Raw genomic sequence first — 23709 nt, forward strand, 5'->3', positions numbered from 1 at the left:
ACCTCCTCCACACACACACCTCCTCTCACACACACACCTCCTCCACACACACACCTCCTCGACACACACACACCTCCTCCACACACACACCTCCTCCACACACACACCTCCTCCACACACACACCTCCTCCACACACACACACCTCCTCCACACACACACCTCCTCCACACACACACCTCCTCCACACACACACCTCCTCCACACACACACACTCCTCCACACACACACCTCCTCCACACACACAACTCCTCACACACACACCTCCTCCACACACACACCTCCTCCACACACAACCTCCACACACACACACCTCCTCCACACACACACCTCCTCCACACACACACACACCTCCTCCACACACAACCTCCTCACACACACCTCCTCACACACACACCTCCTCCACACACACACACCTCCTCCACACACACACACCTCCTCCACACACACACACCTCCTCCACACACACACCTCCTCCACACACACACACCTCCTCCACACACACACACCTCCTCCACACACAACCTCCTCCACACAAACACCTCCTCCACACACAACCTCCTCCACAAACACACCTCCTCCACACACACACCTCCTCCACACACACACACCTCCTCCACACACACACACAACCTCCTCCACACACACACCTCCTCCACACACACACAACCTCCACACACAACCTCCTCCACACACACACAACCTCCACACACACACCTCCTCCACACACACACCTCCACACACACACACACCTCCTCCACACACACACCTCCTCCACACACACACCTCCTCCACACACACACCTCCTCCACACACACCTCCTCCACACACACACACACCTCCTGCACACACACAACTCCTCCACACACACACACCTCCTCCACACACACACCTCCTCCACACACAACCTCCTCCACACACACACCTCCTCCACACACACACCTCCTCCACACACACACCTCCTCCACACACACACCTCCTCGACACACACACACCTCCTCCACACAACACACCTCCTCCTACACACACACCTCCTCCACACACACACCTCCTCACACACACACACCTCCTCCACACACACACCTCCTCCACACACACAACCTCCTCACACACACACCTCCTCCACACACACACCTCCTCCACACACACACCTCCTCCACACAACACACCTCCTCCACACACACACCTCCTCCACACACACAACCTCCTCCACGACACACTCCTCCTCCACACACACCTCACACCTCCTCCACACACACACCTCCTCCTCACACACACCTCCTCCACACACACACACCTCCTCCACACACACACCTCCTCCACACACACACCTCCTCCACACACACACCTCCTCCACACACACACCTCCTCCACACACACACCTCCTCCACACACACACACCTCCTCCACACACACACCTCCTCCACACACACACCTCCTCCACACACACAACCTCCTCCACACACACACCTCCTCCTCAACACACACCTCCTCTCACTCACAGCACTCCTCCTCCACACACACAACCTCCTCACACACACACCTCCTCCACACACACACCTCCTCCACACACACAACCTCCTCACACACACACCTCCTCCACACACACACCTCCTCACACACACAACCTCCACACACACACCTCCTCCACACACACACCGCCTCCTCACACACACCTCCTCCACACACACACCTCCACACACACACAACCTCCACACACACACCTCCTCCACACACACACACCTCCTCCACACACACACCTCCTCCACACACACACACCTCCACACACACACAACCTCCACACACACACCTCCTCCACACACTACACCTCCTCCACACACACACCTCCTCCACACACACACCTCCACACACACACAACCTCCACACACACACCTCCTCCACACACACACACCTCCTCCACACACTCACACTCACTCCTCACACACACACCTCCACACACACAACCTCCACACACACCTCTCACACACACACCTCCTCCACACACACACCTCCACTCACACACACTCCTCCACACACACACCTCCTCCACACACACACACCTCCTCCACACACACTCACTCAACCTCCTCACACACACACTCCTCCACACACACACAACCTCCTCACACACACCTCCTCCACACACACACACCTCCTCCACACACACACCTCCTCCACACACACCTCCTCCACACACACACACCTCCTCCACACACACACCTCCACACACACACACCTCCTCACACACACACACCTCCACACACACACACCTCCTCCACACACAACCTCCTCCACACACACACCTCCTCCACACACACACCTCCTCCACACACACACTCCCTCCACACACACACACCTCCTCACACACACCTCCTCACACGCACTCACACACACACTCCTCACCACACCTCCTCACACACACACTCTCCTCCACACACACACAACCTCCTCCACACACACACTCCTCCTCCACACACACTCCTCCTCACACACACACCTCCTCCACACACACACAACCTCCACACACACACCACCTCCTCACACACACACTCACTCACACACACACCTCCTCCACACACACACCTCCTCCACTCACACACCTCCTCCACACACACACACCTCCTCCACACACAACCTCCTCCACACACACCTCAATGCCTCCTCACACACACACACCTCCACACACACACACCTCCTCCACACACACACACCTCCTCCACACACACACACCTCCTCCACACACACCTCCTCCACACACACCTCCTCCACACACACACAACCTCTCACACACACACCTCCTCCACACTCACACTCACACTCACCTCCTCACACACACACAACCTCCTCCACACACACACCTCCTCCACTCACACACACCTCCTCCACACACACACCTCCTCCACACACACCTCCTCCTCCACACACACACCTCCTCACACACACACCTCCTCCACACACACCTCCTCCACACACACACACCTCCTCCACACACACACACAACTCACACACACACACCTCCACACACACACTCCTCCACACACACACCTCCTCCACACACACCTCCTCCACACACACCTCCTCCACACACACACAACCTCCACACACACAACCTCCACACACACACCTCCTCCACACACACACCTCCTCCACACACACACAACCTCCTCCACACACACACAACCTCCACACACACACACACCTCCTCCACACACACACCTCCTCCACACACACACCTCCTCCACACACACACAACCTCCTCCACACACACACAACCTCCACACACACACCTCCTCCACACACACACCTCCTCCACACACACACCTCCTCCACACACACACACCTCCTCCACACACACACCTCCTCCACACACACACCTCCTCCACACACCACACACCTCCTCCACACACACACACCCACCTCCACACACACACACCTCCTCACACACACCTCCTCCACACACACACCTCCTCCACACACACACAACCTCCACACACACACCTCCTCCACACACACACCTCCTCCACACACACACAACTCCACACACACACCTCCTCCACACACACACCTCCTCCACACACAACCTCCTCCACACACACACAACCTCCACACACACACACCTCCTCCACACACACACCTCCTCCACACACACACCTCCTCCACACACACACCTCCTCCACACACACAACCTCCTCCACACACACACAACCTCCACACACACACCTCCTCCACACACACACCTCCTCCACACACACACCTCCTCCACACACACACCTCCTCCACACACACACCTCCTCCACACAGACACCTCCTCCACACACACACAACCTCCACACACACACAACCTCCACACACACACAACCTCCACACACACAACCTCCTCCACACACACAACCTCCTCCACACACACAACCTCCTCCACACACACACAACCTCCACACACACACAACCTCCACACACACACCTCCTCCACACACACACACCTCCTCCACACACACACCTCCTCCACACACACACCTCCTCCACACACACACCTCCTCCACACACACACCTCCTCCACACACACACCTCCTCCACACACACACAACCTCCACACACACACCTCCTCCACACACACACCTCCTCCACACACACCTCCTCCACACACACACCTCCTCACACACACACACACCTCCTCCACACACACACCTCCTCCACACACACACCTCCTCCACACACACACCTCCTCCACACACACACCTCCTCCACACACACACCTCCTCCACACACACACCTCCTCCACACACACACCTCCTCCACACACACACAACCTCCACACACACACACCTCCTCCACACACACACACCTCCTCCACACACACACACCTCCTCCACACACACACCTCCTCCACACACACACCTCCACACACACACAACCTCCACACACACACCTCCACACACACACAACCTCCACACACACACCTCCTCCACACACACACACAACCTCCACACACACACAACTCCTCCACACACACACACCTCCTCCACACACACACACCTCCTCCACACACACACCTCCACACACACACACCTCCTCCACACACACACCTCCTCCACACACACACACCTCCTCCACACACACACCTCCACACACACACAACCTCCACACACACACCTCCACACACACACAACCTCCACACACACACCTCCTCCACACACACACACACCTCCTCCACACATACACACCTCCTCCACACACACACAACCTCCACACACACACCTCCACACACACACAACCTCCACACACACACCTCCTCCACACACACACACCTCCTCCACACACACACCTCCTCCACATACACACACACCTCCTCCACACACACACACAACCTCCACACACACACCTCCACACACACACAACCTCCACACACACACCTCCTCCACACACACACCTCCTCCACACACACACACCTCCTCCACACACACCTCCACACACACACCTCCTCCACACACACCTCCACACACACAACCTCCACACACACACCTCCTCCACACACACCTCCACACACACAACCTCCACACACACACCTCCACACACACACAACCTCCACACACACACCTCCTCCACACACACACAACCTCCACACACACACACCTCCTCCACACACACACACCTCCTCCACACACACACACAACCTCCACACACACACACAACCTCCACACACAACCTCCACACACACACCTCCTCCACACACACACCTCCTCCACACACACACACACCTCCTCCACACACACACACCTCCTCCACACACACACACCTCCTCCACACACACACCTCCACACACACACACCTCCACACACACTCCTCCTCCACACACACACAACCTCCACACACACACACCTCCTCCACACACACACACAACCTCCACACACACACACCTCCTCCACACACACACACACACCTCCTCCACACACACACAACCTCCACACACACACCTCCTCCACACACACACACACCTCCTCCACACACACACACACCTCCTCCACACACACACCTCCACACACACACCTCCACACACACTCCTCCTCCACACACACACAACCTCCACACACACACACCTCCTCCACACACACACACAACCTCCACACACACACACCTCCTCCGCACACACACCTCCACACACACACCTCCTCCACACACACACAACCTCCACACACACACACCTCCTCCACACACACACCTCCTCCACACACACCTCCTCCACACACACCTCCACACACACACCTCCTCCACACACACACCTCCTCCACACACACACCTCCTCCACACACACACACCTCCTCCACACACACACCTCCTCCACACACACACCTCCTCCACACACACACCTCCACACACACACCTCCACACACACACCTCCTCCACACACACACCTCCTCCACACACAGACCTCCTCCACACACACACCTCCTCCACACACACACACCTCCTCCACACACACACCTCCTCCACACACACACCTCCTCCACACACACACCTCCACACACACACACCTCCACACACACACCTCCTCCACACACACACACCTCCTCCACACACACACACCTCCTCCACACACACACACACCTCCTCCACACACACACACACCTCCTCCACACACACACCTCCTCCACACACACACACCTCCTCCACACACACACACCTCCACACACACACACCTCCTCCACACACACAACCTCCTCCACACACACACACCTCCTCCACACACACACAACCTCCTCCACACACACACACACCTCCTCCACACACACACAACCTCCACACACAACCTCCTCCTGCACACACACACCTCCTCCACACACACACCTCCTCCACACACACACAACCTCCTCCACACACACACACACCTCCTCCACACACACACAACCTCCACACACAACCTCCTCCACACACACACACCTCCTGCACACACACACCTCCTCCACACACACACGTCCTCCACACACACACACACACCTCCTCCACACACACACACACCTCCTCCACACACACACCTCCTGCACACACACCTCCTCCACACACACACCTCCTCCACACACACCTGCTCCACACACACACCTCCTCCACACACACACACCTCTTCCACACACACACCTCCTGCACACACATACCTCCTCCACACACACACACACCTCCTGCACACACATACCTCCTCCACACACACACACACACCTCTTTCACATACACACCTCCTCACACACACACCTTTCACACACGCATACATACACATCTCCACACACAGACATATGTACCTCCACATGCACACTCATAAACAAACAAACACACAGACACACACCTCCACACACACATAGACACGCACACACATGTCCACACATACACACACACACATGCATCCAGTTTGGCCCCTTAGGTGCCCATATTTGCCCTGAAAAACAGATGTGGTGCTGAGTGAGTCGGTTTCAATTGATGCTCTAGAACGGGAAAAGAATCCATCAGAATTGCTTCACATGTGATTATAGTCATCCCAGCCCAGCCCAGCCCAGCCCAGCCCAGCCCAGCCCTGCCCAGCCCAGCCCAGCCCAGCCCAGCCCAGCCCAGCCCAGCCCAGCCCAGCCCAGCCGAGCCCAGCCCAGCTCAGCCCAGCCCAGCCCAGCCCAGCCCAGCCCAGCCCAGCTCAGCCCAGCCCAGCTCAGCCCAGCCCAGCCCAGCCCAGCCCAGCCCAGCCCAGCCCAACTCAGCCCAGCCCAGCCCAGCCCATCACAATCCAGCCCAGCCCAACTCAGCCCAGCTCAGCCCAGCCCAGCCCAGCCCAGCCCAGCCCAGCCCAGCCCAACTCAGCCCAGCCCAGCCCAGCCCATCACAATCCAGCCCAGCCCAGCTCAGCCCAGCCCAGCTCAGCCCAGCCCAGCCCAGCCCATCACAATCCAGCCTAGCCCAGCCCAGCCCAGCCCAGCTCAGACCAGCCCAGCCCAGCCCATCACAATCCAGCCCAGCCCAGACCAGCTCAGCCCAGCCCAGCCCAGCCCAGCCCAGCCCAACTCAGCCCAGCCCAACTCAGCCCAGCCCAGCCCAGCCCAACTCAGCCCAGCCCAACTCAGCCCAGCCCAGCCCAGCCCAACTCAGCCCAGCCCAACTCAGCCCAGCCCAGCCCAGCTCAGCCCAACTCAGCCCAGCCCAGCTCAGCCCAGTCCAGCCCAGCCCAGCCCAACTCAGCCCAGCCCAGCCCAGCTCAGCCCAACTCAGCCCAGCCCAGCTCAGCCCAGCCCAGCCCAGCCCAGCCCAGCCCAACTCAGCCCAGCCCAACTCAGCCCAGCCCAGCCCAGCCCAACTCAGCCCAGCCCAACTCAGCCCAGCCCAGCCCAGCCCAACTCAGCCCAGCCCAACTCAGCCCAGCCCAGCCCAGCTCAGCCCAACTCAGCCCAGCCCAGCTCAGCCCAGTCCAGCCCAGCCCAGCCCAACTCAGCCCAGCCCAGCCCAGCTCAGCCCAACTCAGCCCAGCCCAGCCCAGCCCAACTCAGCCCAGCCCAACTCAGCTCAGCCCAGCCCAGCCCAACTCAGCCCAGCCCAACTCAGCCCAACTCAGCCCAGCCCAGCTCAGCCCAGCCCAACTCAGCCCAGCCCAGCCCAGCCCAACTCAGCCCAGCCCAGCCCAGCCCAACTCAGCCCAGCCCAACTCAGCCCAGCCCAGCCCAGCCCAGCCCAACTCAGCCCAGCCCAACTCCGCCCAGCCCAGCCCAGCCCAGCCCAGCCCAGCTCAGCCCAGCCCAGCCCAGCCCAACTCAGCCCAGCCCAGCCCAGCCCAACTCAGCCCAGCCCAACTCAGCCCAGCCCAGCCCAGCCCAGCCCAACTCAGCCCAGCCCAACTCCGCCCAGCCCAGCCCAGCCCAGCCCAGCTCAGCCCAGCCCAACTCAGCCCAGCCCAGCCCAGCCCAGCTCAGCCCAACTCAGCCCAGCCCAGCTCAGCCCAGCCCAACTCAGCCCAGCCCAACTCAGCTCAGCCCAGCCCAGCCCAACTCAGCCCAGCCCAACTCAGCCCAACTCAGCCCAGCCCAGCTCAGCCCAGCCCAACTCAGCCCAACTCAGCCCAGCCCAGCTCAGCCCAGCCCAGCCCAACTCAGCCCAACTCAGCCCAGCCCAGCTCAGCCCAGCCCAACTCAGCCCAGCCCAGCTCAGCCCAGCCCAACTCAGCCCAGCCCAACTCAGCCCAGCCCAACTCAGCTCAGCCCAGCTCAGCCCAACTCAGCCCAGCCTCCAGCCCAGCCCAGCCCAACTCAGCCCAGCCCAACTCAGCTCAGCCCAGCTCAGCCCAACTCAGCCCAGCCTCCAGCCCAGCCCAGCCCAGCCCAGCTCAGCCCAACTCAGCTCAGCCCAGCCCAGCCCAGCCCAACTCAGCCCAGCCCAGCCCAGCCCAACCCAACTCAGCCCAGCCCAACTCAGCCCAGCCCAGCCCAGCCCAACCCAACTCAGCCCAGCCCAACTCAGCCCAGCCCAGCCCAGCCCAACTCAGCCCAGCCCAACTCAGCACAGCCCAGCCCAGCTCAGCCCAGCCCAGCCCAGCCCATCACAATCCAGCCCAGCCCAGCCCAGCCCATCACAATCCAGCCCAGCCCAGCCCAGCTCAGCCCAGCTCAGCCCAGCCCACCCCAGCCCAGCCCAACTCAGCCCAACTCAGCACAGCCCAACTCAGCCCAGCTCAGCCCAGCTCAGCCCAACTCAGCCCAGCCCAGCCCAGCCCAGCTCAGCCCTGCCCAGCCCAGCCCAACTCAGCCCAGCTCAGCCCAACTCAGCCCAGCTCAGCCCAGCCCAGCTCAGCCCAGCCCAGCCCAGCCCAGCCCAACTCAGCCCAGCCCAGCCCAGCCCAGCTCAGCCCAGCCCAGCCCAGCCCAGCCCAGCCCAGCCCAACTCAGCCCAACTCAGCCCATCTCAGCCCAGCTCAGCCCAACTCAGCCCAGCCCAGCTCAGCCCAGCCCAGCCCAGCCCAACTCAGCCCAGCCCAACTCAGCCCAGCCCAGCCCAGCCCAACTCAGCCCAGCCCAACTCCGCCCAGCCCAGCCCAGCCCAACCCAACTCAGCCCAGCCCAACTCAGCCCAGCCCAGCCCAGCCCAGCTCAGCCCAGCCCAGCCCAGCCCAACTCAGCCCAGCCCAACTCAGCCCAGCCCAGCCCAACCCAGCCCAGCCCAGCCCAACTCAGCCCAGCCCAACTCAGCTCAGCCCAGCCCAGCCCAACTCAGCCCAGCCCAACTCAGCCCAGCCCAGCCCAGCCCAACTCAGCCCAGCCCAACTCAGCCCAGCCCAGCCCAGCTCAGCCCAGCCCAGCCCAGCCCAACTCAGCCCAGCCCAGCCCAACCCAGCCCAGCCCAGCCCAACTCAGCCCAGCCCAACTCAGCTCAGCCCAGCCCAGCCCAACTCAGCCCAGCCCAACTCAGCCCAGCCCAGCCCAGCCCAACTCAGCCCAGCCCAACTCAGCACAGCCCAGCCCAGCTCAGCCCAGCCCAGCCCAGCCCAGCCCAGCTCAGCCCAGCTCAGCCCAGCCCAGCCCAGCTCAGCCCAGCCCAGCCCAGCCCAGCCCAGCCCAGCCCAACTCAGCCCAACTCAGCACAGCCCAACTCAGCCCAGCTCAGCCCAGCTCAGCCCAACTCAGCCCAGCCCAGCCCAGCTCAGCCCTGCCCAGCCCAGCCCAACTCAGCCCAGCTCAGCCCAACTCAGCCCAGCTCAGCCCAGCCCAGCTCAGCCCAGCCCAGCCCAGCCCAGCCCAACTCAGCCCAGCCCAGCCCAGCCCAGCTCAGCCCAGCCCAGCCCAGCCCAGCCCAGCCCAGCCCAGCCCAGCCCAGCCCAGCCCAGCCCAGCCCAACTCAGCCCAGCCCAGCCCAGCTCAGCCCAGCCCAGCCGAGCCCAGCCCAGCTCAGCCCAGCCCAGCCCAGCCCAGCCCAACTCAGCCCAGCCCAGCCCAGCTCAAACACTCAATACAGACCAAGCCTCCTGTTGGACCCTCGGTTTCTGCTGCATCACCTGATCAGGGCCAGGCCGTGGCATTGTGTATTGTAAAAGTACGAACTCTTGTGGGCTAAAGAAGAGCAAAGGTCAGTGTTGCCAACTGTGAATCAATGTATTCCTGGAGGTTTCGTCACACGGTTTGCTGCCAGGTTCTGGTTATTCGTCAGCCAAGAAATCCATTCTTGTGATGTTTTGCCTTCCTACGCGACTTGGAAAGCAAAACATCTCATTACCCAATGGGGTGATCCTTGACTCTCCGCCCAATAGCCTATTCTCCTACTTTTAATGTTTTTAATCTCCCGTAAGAGAAAAGTTCAAGGAATCTTTTTTAAAAATGTCTAATGTCTCAATGATTTTTATCCAGGGTCGCAGACGCCAGTGTCTGGGAGATTGGTCTCCCAATTCCTGGAAACTCCAGGCCAATCCTGCAGGGTTTGCAACACGAGTAAAGGTTCTTGCTGTCCAGAGCAGCGATCTCGGCGGGCGAGGGGGCCGCACGAGTGACCACTCTTCATCTCAGTGGGCGGCAGGATTGAAATTGGGCTTGTTCACTAACCGTGACACCATGAATAAGGTTCAATACATTTAACACACGCCAAATGTTTCGTAACGAGGTGTACAAAATACTTAATCATTTATATATTAATGAACCACTATCAACTTCAAATTTAAAAAATGTAAGAAATTACATTTTGGACGCACGGCTGTCACAGTCAATGCTGTGACCAATCAGCACGCACCCTCTTCACTTGCTTTGTGTGTGAAGAGAGCCTTCACGGCCAGAAGGGTAATGAGTGGGGGAGGTAGGTTACAGAACATAGGATGGTCGTTCCATCTAACAGTTTTCATTTCCACCAACCCCCTTCTTTTGTTATATAGTCATGTTTAAAAATTATGCCCCGTGCACACTATCTTTCATCAAAGCATGGGATCATTTTCAGAATGAAGGTACATGATGGATAATGGGGTTGGGTGTATCGCACAATTGAGAAAGATCCCATAGCTCTCAGTCACTTACCTCTCTGAGTTGTAACTTGGAAAATTTCTGCATTCTCTCCTGACGTGAAGTGCTTGAAGTACGAGCAGTTATATTCTGCACAAAAGTGAAATAATAGAAATGAGACGAGTGAAATGGGAACTGGGACATCCCTTATGGGTCAATTTGTTTGGAGCAAGTGTGGTTTGACCCGTTCACTCCCACTAGAAATAATGTGCATCGAACTTTGACAAAGAATCATCCAGACTCAAAACGTTCATCCCTTCTCTCTCCACAGTTACTGTCAGACTTGCTGAGATTGTCCAGTATTTCCTGGTTTTGTTTCAGATTCCAACATCCACAGTAATTTGCTTTTATCTTTACATTAATTATTTCCCCAACTCTTGTGAATATTGAAATGAAACTCAAGGATATTCATTCAATTTTATATCCGACTATAGAGGGACTTTCCAAATGGATGATTCATGCTTATCACGTCAATTGAGGATTTATGATTATCCCAAGCATTTGACTATCCATGTCTATCCTTGACCTGGAATCAAACTTCTGAATTAGATAGTGCTCTAACTCTTTTTGAAGAGGTTAGGTCCCCCGCCAAAAACAAAATCTATTTGCAGAGTTCATTCAAAGGCAAAAGGGACCTATAGCATAACCCAGTTGAATCACAAGGTTGGGAGTTTGACTTGACGCTGGGCGTTTGAACTCATAATCTTGCCTTACCCCCACCGAGGTGCTGAGGGGGAAAATGCAGTGGGAGAAGTGTTTGGATTCTGCTGGAATAAATGTTACAGATTCCAGGACACTTAGAGAAGAGGTGGAGAGATCTCTCCTGAAACCCAGGCCAACATTCTTGCCTCAAACACTGTGACCAAAATCACATGAATTAGCCACTCAACCTGGGGTGGCGTGGTGACACAGTGGTTAGCACTGCTGCCTCATGGCGCCGAGGACCCGGGTCACTGTCCGTGTGGAGTTTGTCCATTCTCCCCCTGTCTGCGTAGATCTCACCCCCACAATGGAAAGATGAGCAGGTTAGGTGGATTGGCCAGGCTAAATTGCCCATTCATTGGATTTTGACCCAGTGACAATGAAGAAACAGCAATATATTTCCAAGTCAGGATGATGTGCCACTTACAGGGGAACGTGTGTGTTGTGGACTTCCCATTAATCTGCTGCCCTTGACCTTCAAGGTGGGGGAGGCCGTGCTTTTGGAAGGTGTTGTCGAAGGAGCTTTGGTGACTCCCTGCAGTGCACCTTGTAGATGGTACACACGGCTGCCACTGTATATCAGTGAGTGTTTAAGGTGGTGGATGAAGTGTCGATCAAGCGGGGCTGCTTTGTCCTGGCTGGTGTCGAGCTTCTGGACTGTTGTTGGAGCTGCACTCGTCCAGGCAAATGGGGAGTATTCCATCACTCTTGTTCCCAGTAAATGGTGGACAGGTTTTGGGGAACCAGGAGTATTCTCAGCTCTGACCTGTTGTAACCACAGTGGTTGTTTGGCTAGTCCAGTTGAGGTTCTGGTGAATGGTAACTCCCAGGATGTTAATGGTGGGACCGTCAACAATGCAGATGCTATTGAATGTCAAGGACAATGGTGAGGTTCTCTCTTTTTGGAGAGAATGGTGTGATGTAATATAGAGTGGTGCAGTGTGGTATACTATTGTGTGATGTGGTGTGGTACAGTCTACGGTAGAGTGTTGTGCTATATTCTAAGTGTGTTTGTAATGTGGTATAGTGTGGTGTAACATGCTCTGTGACCCATTACCTTCTGCAACCATTCATGCTCCCCCCCCCAATCATGTTACTTTTATTGCTCTCCTCGCTGTTCAACGTCCCCCTATCTTTTCCTTCCCATCATCTCTTTAAATTTCCACCCCACCCCTATTTTCTTTCATTTCGTACAATCCATTTAGCACCGATGTCCTCCCCTCCCCCTTGTTCTGCTGTTCACCACCTCAGCCTTCACCCTCCATCCTCCCAACCCTCCATCCTACCTTTATCCCCTAACTGAGGCCTCTCAGCCGCAACACTTCTGGGCCCTATTTTCTTTATCCTCTAATTCTGTTTCCCCCAAAATGATTTTGTTTCATTTCAAATTTCAATTTACTTTTTAAAGGAAAATGTTCAATTAAGTTGAACAGAATGATGGAAGACACCGTGTTTCTCTATTCCTCACTGTTTCTCTCTGTTAGAGGTTTTAGCAATTAGGATTTGATTCATGGGTGTTAACAAACATCATTGACGTTTCCGGTCTGTTCTGAAGACGGCCACTGACGTGAAATATTAACATTGTCTGTCTCAGCAAAGATGCTTCCTGACTTGTTGATTATTTCAGCATTTTCTGTCTTTATTTCAGATTTCTACGTTCTAAACCTGCTGCGCATATTTAGCCAACTGCGGCACAGTGGTTAGCACTGCTGCCTCACAGCGCCAGGGTCCCAGGTTCGATTCCCGGCTTGGGTCACTGTCTGTGTGGAGTTTGTACCCCGTGTCTGCGTGGGTTTCCTCCGGGTGCTCCGGTTTCCTCTCACAGTCCAAAGGTGCAGTTTCGGTGGATTGGCCACGCTAAATTGCCCCTTAGTGAATCACAAAGATATGGGGGGGACTAGGGACAGGGAGTGGGCCAAGGTAAAATGCTCTTTCAGAGGGTGCAGACTCGATGGGCCGAATGGCCTCCTTCTGCACTGTCAGGATTCTTAATGCAGCTCAGAGAGACACAGCTTGAGGCAAAGCTACCAACCCAGACAAAGCCTTCAGGAAGTCATTAAAAAGGTCACAAGACAACTGAATGAATGAATACAATCCAGTTATTGCAGAATACCTGAATGATTGGAGCACCCACATTATTTTCCTTTTGTACATGTAGATATTCATAAGCTACAAAATGTGACCATTTTGTTGAAAAAAAGAGGAACATGAAGTCTCTCTCGCTACGAAGACCCTCACTCCTCACTACTCCCTTCTCTCCACATCTCTCTGCCTTCAATATTTTTGTGTCTCTTGTTCAGCTTAAGGCACTTTCTGAAGGTTATGGAGCACGGAATCTGGCTTATTAAAACATATAGCAGTCTCAAGGAGCCTGACAGGCGGGGTGCGAAGTCCCCCCTGGCCGAAGAGTCCAGAATAGTGGAGCCATTGTCTCGGAGGAAGGGATCAGCTTCTGAGGACTGAGTTGAGGATGAATTTCATCATTCGGAGGATTGTGAATCTTTGTTTTTGTCAGCTCCAGAGGATGCTGGATGCTCAGGTGTTGAGCATATTGAACTCAGGGGGTCAATCGATTTTTGGATATTCAGGGAACCATGGGAAGTGTGAGAGAGCAGGGAAGTGGAGTTGAGGTCTACAAAATCATGAGAGGTATAGACAGGGTGGATAGCAAGAAGCTTTTGTCCCAGAGTGGGGGACTCAATTACTAGGGGTCACGAGTTCAAGGTGAGAGGGGAAAAGTTTCAGGGAGATATACGTGGAAAGTTCTTTACGCAGAGGGTGGTGGGTGCCTGGAACCAGCAAAGGTGGTAGAGGCGGGCACGATAGCGTCATTTAAGATGTATCTAGACAGATACATGAATGGGCAGGGAGCAGAGGGATACAGGCCCTTAGAAAATAGGTGACAGTTTTATATAGAGGATCTGGATCAGCGCAGGCTTGGAGGGCCGAAGGGCCTGTTTTCTTTGTTCTTTGTAAAGGATCAGCAGTGATCTCATTGAATGGCCAAGCAAGCTCAAGGGGCTCTTTGGCCTTGTTCTGTTCCTATTTTTAGTGTTATTTAGAAAGAAATAAACTAAAAATAGGAGCAGAACGCAGCGTGCATTGGAAGAGAACATTGAAGACAGGTTTTACCTCAATAATGTTTCTGAAATTTCACCTCTTACCCTTCTAAATTATTTTTAAAATGCTACTGATTGGAAAGCCTTAGAAACTGAAGAAATATATTGTGTCAGTAGAGGAGATTCAATGATACTGATACGTCCTCGCAATATAAGAATGCTGCTCAGATCTAGACTCGCAATCTAAAAACAGCTCACAGAGCCGGAGCTGGAGGCAAAACTACCAAAGCCAAACATTTGGAAGAGGCTGAAACCTTCAAGTAAAAACCTCAAGGAAGTCATTAAAACACGAGACAACTGAGTGAGTGAATGAATACAACCCAGTTGTTGCAAAATATTTGAAGCTTTAGATTTTTTACTTGGTTTTCAGAATTATTTTTGAGCAGCGGCGGGAAGTGGAGGCAGAAATGCAGAACATGCTTTGAGTGAGTTGTGGGAACCTGTTGATCTGATTGTGTGATCCCAGGACTGAATATCCCATCACATCTTCATCACTGAAAGGAGCTTTCAAAGGAGCTGCTAGCAAACCTGTCAATTAAACTCTGCACATGTACCAAACTAATACATTAATATATGACAGTAAGGTATACATGTTATCTTGGATTTAAAGGATAAAGGTGTCTTTTGTACGCTAAATCCGATGTGAAATGAACTTGGGGCACCTCCATCCAGTTCCTAATTTATACCGACCTACAGGATAGAGTAACTATCCCTTGTGTTATTCACCCTGGGGTAACACGGACTGCAACAGGATGCAGTTGTACTGGAAAGCAGACACCAAACGTAGGCGTTGGTTCAATACGATTTATTGAACTTCCGTAACAATGCACACAGCTGGCTGTGGGTTGACACTCTACTACTCTAAGTGTACTAACTCTAACTAACTAGACCAGGCTAGCTCTGATCCACATGTAGAAGGTGCTGACTGATATCTACACCCTGACTGTCACTACAGTTGTCACCAGTGGAAAGAGGCGGAGTGCTGATGCCTCGTGTGTTTTATAGTTGGAAGCTCCCCTCTGGTGTTCTGGCTGGTGATTGGTTGTGTTCTGTCCTGTATGTTGATTGGCTAACCTGGGTGTCTGTCACTGCCTGTTTTTACCTCATGATGTGCATGTGTGCATATTATGACATCCCTTGGCATTGTCAGATCTCACCGATACTCGGTGAATGGCACTCTATGGGGAGAATGTAATATTAGTTCAGTAGGAGTTTATCTTGGCAGATTGGGTTGCTGCAGGTCGTACGGGCAGTGTACAGAGAGCTTTACTCCACTCTGATCGTGTCTCACCAAACGTTGAGTTCTTGACGCGGACGCTGAGCTGTGAAATAGGAAGTGTTTCACCTTCCAGGCTGCATCTCTCTCACTTCAGCAGACACACAAGCAATAGAACTGAGTTAGCAAAGGCCAAACAATGGCCAACGCGCTTGTATTTATGGAATGCTTTCAATGACCCAGGGCATCACAGCTAATAAGTCCGAACAACATCCTGGGGTTACCATTGACCAGAAACTGAACTGGACGAGCCATATAAATACTGGGGCTACCAGAGCAGGTCAAAGGCTGGGAATCCTACGGAGAGTAACTCACCTTCTGAATCCCAAAAGCCTGTCCACCATCTTCAAGGCACAGGTCAGGAATGTGATGGAATACTTTCCATTTATCTGGATGAGTGCAGCTCCAACAACACTTAAGAATCTTGAAACCATCCAGGTCAAAGCAGCCTATTTGATTGGCACACCATCCACAACCATTCTCTCTCTCTCACTAACGCACAGCGGCTGCCTTGTGTACCATCTACAAGATGTACAGCAGGAATTCACAAAGGTTCCTTAGACAGCACCATCCAAACCCACTGCCATCTAGAAGGACGAGAGCAGCAGATACCTGGGAACCCCACCTCCTGGAGGTTCCCCTCCAACTCACTCACCACCCTGACTTGGAAATATATCGCTGTTCCTTCGCTGTCGCTGGGGCAACATCCTGGAACTCCCTCCCTAACAGCAAAGTGGGTGTATGTCGTGGAAATCATAATAAAGACAAATTCCTCGAGGTTCGATTTAAGGAAATTTATTGACACAAATATATTTGTGGAGCGAGCGTGTTCCAGCTGCAAAAGCTAGTGCACTGCTCTCTGAGTTATACAGTCGAAAACCATTATATTTAGTGTGAAATAAACAACTTTGAAGAGATAAAGCTTGGGAACATACGCAAGAGGAAATATGAATGTTTTGCCCTTGGTTTAAAAACAATTCGAGTCGCATTTTGTTGTCCTTCGGAAGAACAACTTATTATCATAATAAGGCCGAGTACAAAATACTAAGCAGTATTTAGTTTACATTACTTGACCGACTTATTTTCGCTCAAAAGTAGTGTTAAAATATAGTCAATATTCCCAGCATGCTTCTAAATTGGTAACTCATTAACTTCCCTTCCACGGTGTACATACAACACAGGGACTGCAGTGATTCAAGAAGCAGCTCACAACCATCTTCTCAAGGGCAATTAGGGATGGGCAATAAATGCGGGTCTAGCTAGCGAAGCCCACATCTCACGAATGATTTGAAAATTTATTCGGTACTTCTGAAGTGCAGTGAGTGCAGGATGCAGGAAATGCAGCAACCAATGTGTGCACAGCAAGCTCCCAGAAACAACCGTGAGATGGTGACCAGACAATCTGTTTCAGTCAAGTTGGTGGAGAGATAAATACTCGTCCAGGATTCTAGGGCAACTCCCCTATTCCTCTTCAAGCAATGCCAGCGGATTATTTAGGTGGCTCGTAGGTTTTCTTCTGGAAGATTCCTGTGCCTAAGAAGGTCTTTGAACCATCCAAACCCTGTCTGACTGGAGTTGGGCCTGCTGTCTGATGTCAACAGACTATCTTGAGGAGGCAGGTGGGGTTTTGCTGTAGCGTCTCCTCCTAAAGACACCACCCCCAACAGTGCAGCAACCTGACTATTTGTCAGCCTAGATCGGTGTGCTTAAGTTTCTGGAGTGAAACCTACACTTTGCCAACTCGGAGGTGAGAGTGTTACCAACCGAGTCATATAAAAAATATATCTTTTTATTTTCCTCCTTTTCACAAATTTCTCCCAAATTTACACCCAACAATAAGCAATAATCAGTAACGAATGTAATATCAATCCCCATATCAATAACAACGATCCCATCCTCCCACCAAACCCCAAACATTAGCCCACATGTTAACAAACAAATGACAAAAAGGAATCCGGAATCACACATAGTCACCATTAACACACACAGCCCCCCTCCCCCCAACCCTCCCAGCCCCCAACACCCCCAATGTTCGATGTTATCCAATTCCCAAAAGTGCATAATGAATAACGCCCACGAATTGTCGAACCCCTCCGTCCTTCCCCTCAGTTCAAATTTGACCTTTTCAAGCGTCAAGAATTCCAGCAGGTCCCCCCGCCACGCCAGGGCACAGGGTGGAGAGGTTGATCTCCACCCTGACAGGATCCGCCTTCGGGCGATCAACGAGGCGAAGGCTACAACATCTGACTCCGCGCCCGTTTCCACCCCCGGCTGGTCCGACTCCCCGAATATGGCCTCCCGAGGGCCTGGGCCCAGTTTCACGTGCACCACTTTAGAGATTACCCTCTAAACACCTCCTTCCAATAATCCTCCAGCTTTGGACAGGACCAAAACATATGAACGTGGTTTGCCGACCCCCCCCCCCCCCCCCACCCCCACCCCCACCCCCCCTCCAACCCTGCAACGTTCGCACACATCTTCTACCCCTCAAAGAGCCGGCTCATCCTCGCCCTCGTGAGGTGTGCTCTATATACCACCTTCAGCTGTATCAGCCCCAACCTCGCCCACGAGGTGGAGGCGTTCACCCTCCGGAGCACCTCACACCAGAACCCCCCCCTCCATACCCTCTCCCAACTCCTCCTCCCACTTTGCCTTGATCCCATCCAGTGGTGCCTTCTCCTCTTCCAAAATATCCCCATAAACCGCCGACACTGCTCCCTTCTCCAGCCCCCCTGCCGTCAGCACCTCCTCCAGCAATGTGGAGGCCGGCTCCACCGGGAAGCTCTGTATCTCCTTTCTGGCAAAATCTCGAACCTGCATGTATCTAAATATTTCCCCCTGCTCCAGCCCATACTTCGCTTCCAGCTCCTTCAATCCTGCAAACCGACCCCTAAGAAACAAATCTTTTAGTGTCTTAATCCCCTTCTCCTCCCATCTCCGAGTATTTCCATCCTACTTCCCTGGCTCAGATCTACGGTTCCCCCGAATCGGCATTTCCCTCGACACTGCCCCCAACCCGAAGTGTTGAAGAAATTGCCTCCAAATTCTCAATGAAGCTATTATTACTGGACTCCCTGAGTATTTCCCCGGGGCTATTGGGAGCGGCGCTGTTGCTAGTGCTTTCAATCCTGACCCCCTGCACAAACTCTCCTCCATTCTGACCCACTGAGAATCCACCCCTCTGACCCAGCTCCGCACCTTCTCCACATTCGCCGCCCAGTAGTAGTACATCAGGTTCGGGAGACCCAGACCCCCTGCCTGCCTTCCCCTCTGTAGCAGCACCTTTCTAACTCTGGCCATCTTCCCTCCCCATATGAATGAGGTAATCATCCCTTCAATCTCTCTAAAAAATGCCTTTGGCAGGGAATTCGGCAGGCATTGGAAAATAAGCAGGAATCGCGACAACACGTTCATTTTAACCACCTGTACCCGACCTACCAGTGACAGAGGGAGACCATCCCACCTTGCCAGATCAGCTTTTACCCTCCCCACCAAACTAGAAATGTTGTACACCAATCGAGTCATGGTTAACACTTATGGAGTGATAGAAATCCCAAGACATTTCTGACAACATCACATGGTCTACCCAACTCCTGTCAGACAGGATTAGCATCATTCACTCACAGACCCTTTCGGGGGCAGGAATCTCCACAAAGAAAATTTATGGCCTACCTAAATAATATTGAAGAAACCTACAGTGCACAATCCTTGTGCATCTCAGTGACCTGACCTCTTGGCTGGTAAAATGACTGGTCAGATTCAGATTAATCGATCGCCAGTTGACTTGTCAATCTTCCATTGAACGAAACCAGATGTGCAACATTCAAATTGACATCAAATCAAACCTCTGATGAATTAATTTTACAGCTCTCCTGTAATTTGACATTACAGCTTATTGTCTGTAATGTAATATGATGTGTATTTATAGAAAGGAAGGCATTTAAAATGTCCAGTTGTAAATAACTGCTGAGAGTTTTTGGATGATTCATGTCAATGATATTTGGCCTGCTGAGGGGCCGATCACTCAGGCAGCTTTGCTATAGGCTGAAAGTTAAATGTGTGTATTAAAAGTGGGAGATTTTATCCCTATTCCAAACACATAACCGGCGGGTTTACACCTTTTGTATTTTGAAAACCATTGAGTAAAGCCCTGCAATCTACATCAACAACCTCAGGAACATTTTGCAAAAGGCCTCAGGGTCTTCCAAAGCAAATGAAGCAATTCTGAAGTGTCGCCCCGCGATTGGAATGTCGGGAATGTGGCGGTGAACCTGTGTCCAGTCAGCAACAGCCACCAACGCTCCCTCTAAACGTTCTTTGCTGTACGAAGTCTGTTTATTTCAATCTTTTGGTGCCTTGACATTTTTTTCAGCCACAGACATGTAGGCCGAGATTCACTGTTCCCGGCCGCGAAAATGGGGAGTCGCAATCGGGCGGCGAATCCCGTGTTGGGACCCTTCCCCAGTCTCCGGTTCCATCCTGCCAGCCATAGCAGCCTTCCCGCTCTGCGCTGCGGGAACCGGCAAACATTCATTTGGTTTGCATTCATTAGAATGTAATTAATGCCCCCCCCCAACATCCCACACCCCCTGTTATGCTCCAGGCCCCACAGCAGTAACTCCACCGGGCTCTGGTGCAAGTATTGCCAAGTGTAGTCTTGGCGCAAAAGACCCCGAGAGGGGGTCAAGGGGGGTCAGCCCATTGCTCATGTGCCCCTTGTGCCAGGCTGGGTCCTGTGGGTTGGGTGGGCTTGGGCTGTGGGTAAGGGGTTGACCCCGGGAACCCCCCTCTCCCCCCCCCCCCCACCCCCGGGATGGGGGTCCCGTGTCTGAACTGCGCCTTCCAGCCCACGGCAGCCCGAACGGTGACCTCGGGCAGTCCTCTGGGGGCACCCTCTCGCTGCAGCCTGGCAGCAGCAGAGGGGCAAACCATGCCAGGCTAGGGAGTCACTGCCAGGGGGTCAGTGCCAAGGTACCAGGGGCAGTGCACAGTGGGCAATGTCAGGAGGTGGGGACTGAAGAGTGGTGTGGCTGAAGGGGGCAGCGGACGGTGCTGGCTCTGCCAGCACTTGCTGCCCACCCCTATTGCCCACTGCAAGGTGGCGCTGCCATCTGGAATCGCTGCACTCGAAGGGGTGTGGGTACACCCCCTGTGCTGTTAGGATTGGGGCTTCAGATACTGTGGTGGTATGTATTAGGGGTAATACGGTACACCATGAATGCCGAGGAGCCATTGGAGGACAGATGCTGGGTCCCGATTGGATCTGGGCTCCACCCAGATAGGCGGGGTATAAGAACCCGGTTTACTCCCCGCAGCTGCATTCTGTGACTGAGCTGCTGGGGAACAAGTCGGAACAAGTCTGAACAATAAAGCCTCGATTGAAGTTCTCTACGCCTCGCCTCGTGTGTGATCGATGGTGCTACAGATACGGTCAGGTGAGATGCAACACACGGGCCTAGGTGTAACATCTCATCTTAAAGGCAGCATCTGAGTCAGTACAGCGCTCCTTCAATACCGCACTCTGTCAGCGCGGCACTCTGACAGCGCGGCACTCTGACAACGCGGCACTCTGTCAGTACAGCGCTCCTTCAATACCGCACTCTGTCAGTGCGGCACCCTGACAGTGCGGCACTCTGTCAGTGCGGCACTCTGTCAGCGCGGCACTCTGTCAGCGCGGCACTCTGTCAGTGCGGCACTCTGTCAGTGCGGCACTCTGTCAGCGCGGCACTCTGTCAGCGCGGCACTCTGTCAGTGCGGCACTCTGTCAGTGCGGCACTCTGTCAGCGCGGCACTCTGTCAGTGCAGCACTCTGTCAGTGCAGCACTCTGTCAGTGCGGCACCCTGACAGCGCAGCACTCTGTCAGTACAGCACTCTGTCAGTGCGGCACTCTGTCAGTGCAGCACTCTGTCAGTGCAGCACTCTGTCAGTGCGGCACCCTGACAGCGCGGCACTCTGTCAGTGCGGCACTCTGTCAGTGCGGCACTCTGTCAGTGCAGCACTCTGTCAGTGCGGCACCCTGACAGCGCGGCACTCTGTCAGTGCGGCACTCTGTCAGTGCGGCACTCTGTCAGTGCGGCACTCTGTCAGTGCAGCACTCTGACAGTGCAGCACTCTGTCAGCGCGGCACTCTGTCAGTGCGGCACTCTGACAGTGCGGCACTCTGTCAGTGCAGCACTCTGACAGTGCGGCACTCTGTCAGCGCGGCACTCTGTCAGTGCGGCACTCTGTCAGTGCGGCACTCTGTCAGTGCAGCACTCTGTCAGTGCGGCACCCTGACAGCGCGGCACTCTGTCAGTGCGGCACTCTGACAGTGCAGCACTCTGTCAGCGCGGCACTCTGTCAGTGCGGCACTCTGACAGCGCAGCACTCTGTCAGTGCGGCACTCTGTCAGCGCGGCACTCTGTCAGTGCGGCACTCTGTCAGCGCGGCACTCTGTCAGCGCGGCACTCTGTCAGTGCGGCACTCTGTCAGTGCGGCACTCTGTCAGCGCGGCACTCTGTCAGCGCGGCACTCTGTCAGTGCGGCACTCTGTCAGTGCGGCACTCTGTCAGCGCGGCACTCTGTCAGTGCAGCACTCTGTCAGTGCAGCACTCTGTCAGTGCGGCACCCTGACAGCGCAGCACTCTGTCAGTACAGCACTCTGTCAGTGCGGCACTCTGTCAGTGCAGCACTCTGTCAGTGCAGCACTCTGTCAGTGCGGCACCCTGACAGCGCGGCACTCTGTCAGTGCGGCACTCTGTCAGTGCGGCACTCTGTCAGTGCAGCACTCTGTCAGTGCGGCACCCTGACAGCGCGGCACTCTGTCAGTGCGGCACTCTGTCAGTGCGGCACTCTGTCAGTGCGGCACTCTGTCAGTGCAGCACTCTGACAGTGCAGCACTCTGTCAGCGCGGCACTCTGTCAGTGCGGCACTCTGACAGTGCGGCACTCTGTCAGTGCAGCACTCTGACAGTGCGGCACTCTGTCAGCGCGGCACTCTGTCAGTGCGGCACTCTGTCAGTGCGGCACTCTGTCAGTGCAGCACTCTGTCAGTGCGGCACCCTGACAGCGCGGCACTCTGTCAGTGCGGCACTCTGACAGTGCAGCACTCTGTCAGCGCGGCACTCTGTCAGTGCGGCA

The 23709-nt window shown here is 54.5% G+C and overlaps 1 protein-coding gene across 1 annotated transcript in view; it reads right to left on the minus strand.

Annotated features, from left to right (window-relative positions):
- LOC140395674 (voltage-dependent calcium channel gamma-1 subunit-like) overlaps positions 1 to 23709 on the minus strand; it is a 74898-nt gene that overhangs the window by 9330 nt on the left and 41859 nt on the right. Inside the window, exon 2 of the mRNA XM_072483735.1 lies at positions 11509 to 11583. Within this exon, the coding sequence (XP_072339836.1) occupies positions 11509 to 11583 (75 nt within the window). The remainder of the gene's footprint in view (positions 1 to 11508; positions 11584 to 23709) is intronic.

This window comes from Scyliorhinus torazame, chromosome 18 (genome assembly GCF_047496885.1).
Source record: "Scyliorhinus torazame isolate Kashiwa2021f chromosome 18, sScyTor2.1, whole genome shotgun sequence".
In the NCBI taxonomy this organism is placed as follows: Eukaryota; Metazoa; Chordata; class Chondrichthyes; order Carcharhiniformes; family Scyliorhinidae; genus Scyliorhinus; species Scyliorhinus torazame.